The following is a 6,000-nucleotide window of genomic DNA, read 5'->3' on the forward strand; positions in this document are numbered from 1 at the left end:
ATAGTTCTAGGACTCCTCATGTTGGGCATGAGATCGATTCTCTTGTTCAGTCTGAGCACGTGGCTCCTGCCTGACAAGTGAGCTATACAGACTCTGGCCATAATCCTCTTAAGCCAGAGCTTTGAAGCTGTTGCACAGCTGCTGTGTGTCAAATGATCCAGCAAAGGGTCCTCCATCAGAAAGAACTGAAAAATCCAACAGACGCACAGGTTGAAAGGACCATCAGCAGATACTTGACACACAATTATGACACCTTAAACAGTAGTGAAGATCTGGGTTGATACTCTCAGCTATTAGTGGCTAGTCCTTCAGTTCAGGCTGAAGAATGGCAAACAGAACTGAAACCATTTCCCCACACTCAGCCTGGACACAGAGAAATCAAACTACACCTTAGTGTCTATATGAAGATGATGTTGTGCTATGCTTCTATCTTCATTAGCATGACTATTTTTCCAGGAATATCCGGCCTGGAAAATGACTTGATTGCTCATTATAGAATTTTCTCAGAGACCCATCATCTCTTCAGCAGAAAGCATCAGAGACTAATTTGCCCCCTAAGATCCTTTTGATGCTTTGATTCAAAATCCTAGCCTTGCTGTTTATTGTGGACTGTTATATTGTGATTCTTACCCAATCCTAATTAAGCCCTCACTTTGAAAGTCCTATCCTAGATCAAACTTTTATTTCTTAATAAATTCTGACCTTATTTTCCTCCTGTGAGATATTGTCAAGACTTTCTTGCTGTAAGCATTAAATCAGTTTTGCCTTATCAACAGACTGTGTTGGTGATATTTAGGGAGCCAGCTCTTGACAATAATTTAGGTAAACATCTTTTAAAAAGAAGGAATAAAAGGTGAACTAAAGGAAAAACAATCTTGGAAATACAGAAGAAGAGTGATGCATTATGGCTAGGGTGGTTGAAAACGCTTTACAAAGAACTGATGTTTTCCCTGAATCTTGAAGGATGAACAAGGGTTTGTCAAGAGAAGAAAGGGGTGGCAACAGAGAGAGTTGGTGGTGAGGTGGGCAGATTCCGGGCAGAGGAAATGGGGGTTTAAAGGGCCCCAGTGAAAATGCCAAGCAGTCTGGGGGTGTAGGTGACCAGGGCAGAGCTGAGTCTTGGATGTGACTGCTGCTGAGGCAGGGAGCATGGGGAGAGGAGGTGGCCCAGAGAGCAAAGCCTACCTCTGGGGAGTGGGGGGAAATCTACAGGGAGAGAATGTAATGCTGGAGCATCTACCAGATGTGATCACATCAAAGGATCATGACAGCAGCACTGAAGAAGTTGTTGAGGGTGGAGACACCTGATGTAAACACACTGAAAAGTACTGAGTACTAGTTACAGACTCAAAGACAGACAATCGCGTGTGTGGCAGGAAGGTTTTCTTCACCCACTCCTGCCCTAACCTCTTCTCCTTCTCACCTCTCAGGGGAAGAGGGTTTTGGGTAAGACAATGTAACAACAAATTATTTAGGTGTAACAGTAACTCATCAAGTTAGGAAGCTGGTCGGCACTGGCCAGTGAAAGACGGGTTTGTCCTACAGATGCTCTTTGCTGTGCTCAGAAAGGCTTTGGACAGAAACAAATCTACTCTTTCCAAAGACGTGGGAAGGAGTGTGAAAAAGTGTGTGTCGCCACAGCTGTGATCTCAGGGAAGAGTCCTAGAACTGAGCTCTGCTCTCAGAGAGGGCAGAGGAACAGAGACAGGGGGAAAGGGATTAATGATTCATCCAAGCCCGCTTCCATATTGGTTGAAAAGACTGGATAAGAGAGTCAATATATGTTTGTGTTCTCTCCTGAACTGTGTATCCTCAATTTGCTAAGAGTGGTTTTCTTTTTGGTAATGAACTGTCCCAGGCATTCTTCCAAGCATTGTAGACATAACTAGAGGGTTCATAAATTTTTTCCAAACTGTAATTCCTAATGTAATCTCATTTCCCAACTGAATAAAATTCATGTGGAATGTGAAAGCAAGCCAGAATTTGCCTTTCAATCTTCCCTAACCTTTTTTTTCCACAGAAAGCAAACTGCTTTAGCTTTTCTTTCATAGTCAGTTTTCAATAGGCTCCACATAATGCATAATTTAGGAGCTAGGAGGGCAGCTGTCACATTAGGAAGACCTCCAAGCCCCAAATGCACTCACTTACACTTGACAGGCCTCCTCACGTTTATGCACCTGACTCAAGTGAAAAATTCAGAACGAAAAATAGGCTGAAAGGAAAACAGAGAAGCTGGGAGACCTAGTGGGTCTGGCTCACCCTCCAGTTCCTCACAGTTAAGTATGTTCACCAAATGATACAAGAGAAGGGAGAATTCTGACCCTCCTTTTTGATGGGTGGAATAAAAAATTGTAATTATTTTGAGAAACACACTTTGTATTCTCAGACATATTTTTTCCTTCTTGTAAAACAGAAGCTGAAGGAATAGAATTTGGGTCCCTCAGAGGTGACTCCAGAGGAGATTTAAAATGGAAATATTTATGTAATTGGGTTCCAGTTCATTGAATGAATTTCCATTATTTAACTTCACTGCATCCCTTGACCACTGGGGTCCCTGAAGTGACAATTTTGACTCAATTCCTTTTTTCTCTGCACAAGGGAAAATGGTAAGGGGGGAGAGATGTGTATGTGGCATATTTCAGTAGAAAAAGGTTTGTGTTTTAGGCAAAATGACTTTGCATTTCAGGACCATTTGCCCACAGGTGGCCCCTGCAAGGCCCATCTCTTCAGGGGGGCAGAGGGGGAGTTGGGATGGGAGGAGAATGGACAGAAATTGGAAGACAGCAGGGAAATGGAATGTGGACCAGACCAGCATCAACACACAGTGTTACCAAGGGCTTGGACCCTCCATGAGGACGGGGCCTCATCCAGCCCCACCCGGGTACTGTGCACTTTCTCACACTCACTCCGGAGTGGAGGAGCTCACACTCTGGAGGGGTGGGAAGACTAGACAGGGAGGAGGTGGAGTGGGGAGGAGGGACAGTGGCCATGTGGCAGCTCCGGGGGCAGGAAGGAGTGTTGAGACGCTAGTGGTGCCTCCATAGCCCCTCCCTCTGCTCAGAGTCATAGCTCCGCTACACACCTTGCTCTTGGGTGTCCCCCCCACCCCATTACGGACTGCCTCACCAAGGGCCCAGGCCCCAAGCAGTGGGTGAGTAGTAGGTGCAAGAAGGAAGGGGTTGGCAGATGCAATGCGGTCGATCCTGGGGCCAGCTCCCCTATGCTCTGTGTGCCAGCATGGGGTCAGGACCAGTCCTTCTCCTGGGAATGAGACGGGGGATCTCTCCCAACATCCTCCCCCAAGAAGTTCATTACCTCCTGAGACTCTGCTTCCTCACCTACAAGCAGGGCCCTGCCTGGGATGCAAGGAGGACAAAACGTACCATAACCACATGTCTCCTGACCTGAAGTGCAGGATGCCTGACTCCTGGGTGTGGCTCAAGCTCCTCTGATGGCACTGGAGGGGTCTTCCACCTGTGACTTCAGCTCCTCCTGGAGCAGGTTGTCCCCTCTGGGTAAAATCCTCTGTCTCACAGAGGAGCTGTGTCCACATTTCAGATGGGAAGGTGACCCACCACTGCTGGCGCTTTGTGAGGGTAAGAGCTTGTCCTCTGGAGTCAGGTTGCCTGGGTGTGAGCTCTGGCTTCACTCCCTACCGGCTGCCTGGAGTGGCATCCTGACCCCACAAGCTGGTGAATGTTCACTGATCTTTGAGGATCAACTCAGTGTCACTTATTCTGGGCCTCTCCCTTGACTCTCGGGGCTGAGGGCAGGCCCTCTCTGAGCAGCCCTCGGCCTCCTCCCCAATTAAACGATTATACCTGCCTTGGGAGGGCTCCTTACAGTGAGTGGGGGGGTGGGGGAAGGCAGGAAGCAGGAGGATGGAAGAGAAGGTTGAGTGGATGGCTGGACTTTCAGCTCCCCAGGATGCCTCACCCCATCTCACCTGTGCCCAGAGAGTCGCTCCTTGCCCGCCCCCTCATGCCACCTCCTCCTGTAAGAGATGGAACAGGTGTGAATGGCTGACCTCTGGAGAGCGCCCTTCCCCACACTGCCCATCTCACCACGGGGACCCTTAGCAGGTTGACAGGGCTTCAGAGGGAACTGGGCTCCAACTGTTTAACTCCACAAGTTCCAGGGCCCCTCGTTCTGACATTTCTCTGGCACCCTGGAAACTCGTGAGGTCAGGACATCTCCACAACCACAGAGAGAAAGATAGAGAAATCTGTGGAGAGGATTGCTAAGGAAAGATGACTGTTACCAAGGCAGGGGAGGCTGAACGAGCCCGGCGGGCACAGATGGCCTCTATCGCTCAACCTTAATGCGGGCAGAGGCTGTTTTTAATCCTTCCAACAGCCCTTCAAGGAGGCTGTGGCTGCCTTTGCTCATGGACGAGGCAGGGAGAGCTTGGATAACCAGACTGAGGTTGCTCAGAGAGCAAGTGGCAGGCCCTGCAACTCAAACCTGGGACCCGCAAAACATCCCGTCTACTTCCCTGTCCCCTGCTGCCCAGGAAACCTGGGAAGGGGCTCTGCAGAGATGAGGATAAACTCACCTTCCTCCCCTCGGCCCTTTAGCTGATGGCTCATGGTCTGCAGGGCTCTGTTGGCCCCCAGGCGGGTTCACAAGGCTCACTCATCCACGGACACCTTCGGTCTGGGATGTTTTGGGGCTCTCATGGTGGTTGGCTTCCTTTCCTGGTAGACAAGGCTCCTTGGCTTGTTTGAGATTGAATGTGGAGGCGGGTGAAGTTTGGGAAAGAGGTGGGGCAGGAGGCGGTGAGTTCCCAGCCCTTCAATCCGGTTGCACAGTCCTCTGCTCAGGTTTCTCTGCAAAGAGGCGCTGTGGTCTCACGTTTCAGGCATCACTTACACACGAAGGGGCCCTGGAGGGGCCAGAAGCTGCTGGCTCGTTTCCCGGCAGTGATGCCACTTTCACTCCAGCCAGGGGAGGTGTGAGGAGCTTCCCAGGGCTCTTTCCCTCTATCTTGGGTCCCTGGTTGGGACAGGCACTGGGGAAATGATAGGATATTTGTGAAAGTTATCACCAGGACTTATACTTAAAACACAAACTCCCAGGGCTACCAATGGGCATTCAGATCAGTCTGCATCTGAATCCTGATGAGGAAGTCCTGAGCCCACTCTGATGAACTGTTCCTGCTCACACCATCTGCTCACTTGCTCGCCAGCTCTTCCCACTGCTGCCCGGCTTCAAAAAGGGCAGATTTGGCTGGGTTGAAAATGACCTTTCAGGGTGCCTCTGAAAGGTGATCACATGTGCCCTATTCTTAACCTGGGGTCTCTGGCACTCCAAGAGTCATGAATGGAATTTTGTGGGTCTGAGAACAGGAATGGGGGAAAACATTATATCTTCATTTTTCCTTGCCTTAAAACAAAATTTAGCATTTCCCTAAAAAAAAAAAAGTGTGATTTTGTCCTCAATAGGAGTCACAAATATTTTCTTTTTAAATTGAAGTATAGTTGATGTACACTATATATGAGTTATAGGTGTGCAGTACAGAGATCCACAATTTTAAAGGTTATGCTCCACTTATGGTTATTGTAAAATATTGGCTATATTTTCTATATTGTGGAATATATCCTTGTAGCTCATTTCTTACATAATAGTTTGTACCGCTTAATCCTCTTCCCCTATGTCGTCCCTCCTCCCATTCGTTTCTTCATAGGTAACCACTAATTTGGTCTCTACAACTGTGAGTCTGTTTCTTTTGTTATATTCACATTTGTTGTGTTTTGCAGATTCCACATATAAGTGATATCATATATCTGACTTATATATGATATCTCTGTTTGCTTAATTCACTTAGCATGAAAGAAAAGTGAAAGTCGTGTCTGACTCTGCAATCCCACAGACTGTAGCTCACCAGACACCTCTGTCTATGGAATTCTCCAGGCAAGAATATTGGAATAGGTAGCCATTCCCTTCTCCAGGGGATCTTTCTGACCCAAGGATCAAACCCAGTTCTTCCACATTGCAGGC

General features: G+C 48.1%; 1 protein-coding gene across 1 annotated transcript in view; it reads right to left on the bottom strand.

The window, feature by feature from the left end:
- TMC2 (transmembrane channel like 2) overlaps positions 1 to 4,691 on the bottom strand; it is a 94,613-nt gene extending 89,922 nt beyond the window's left edge. The window contains exons 1-2 of the mRNA XM_043479128.1: positions 4,556 to 4,691; positions 3,947 to 3,994 (exon numbers count right to left, since the gene is read on the bottom strand). Of these exons, the coding sequence (XP_043335063.1) occupies positions 3,947 to 3,994; positions 4,556 to 4,589 (82 nt within the window). The 5' untranslated portion in view covers positions 4,590 to 4,691. The remainder of the gene's footprint in view (positions 1 to 3,946; positions 3,995 to 4,555) is intronic.
- Positions 4,692 to 6,000: the final 1,309 nt, after the last annotated feature.

The sequence above is a fragment of the Cervus canadensis genome, chromosome 10 (genome assembly GCF_019320065.1).
Source record: "Cervus canadensis isolate Bull #8, Minnesota chromosome 10, ASM1932006v1, whole genome shotgun sequence".
NCBI lineage: Eukaryota > Metazoa > Chordata > Mammalia > Artiodactyla > Cervidae > Cervus > Cervus canadensis.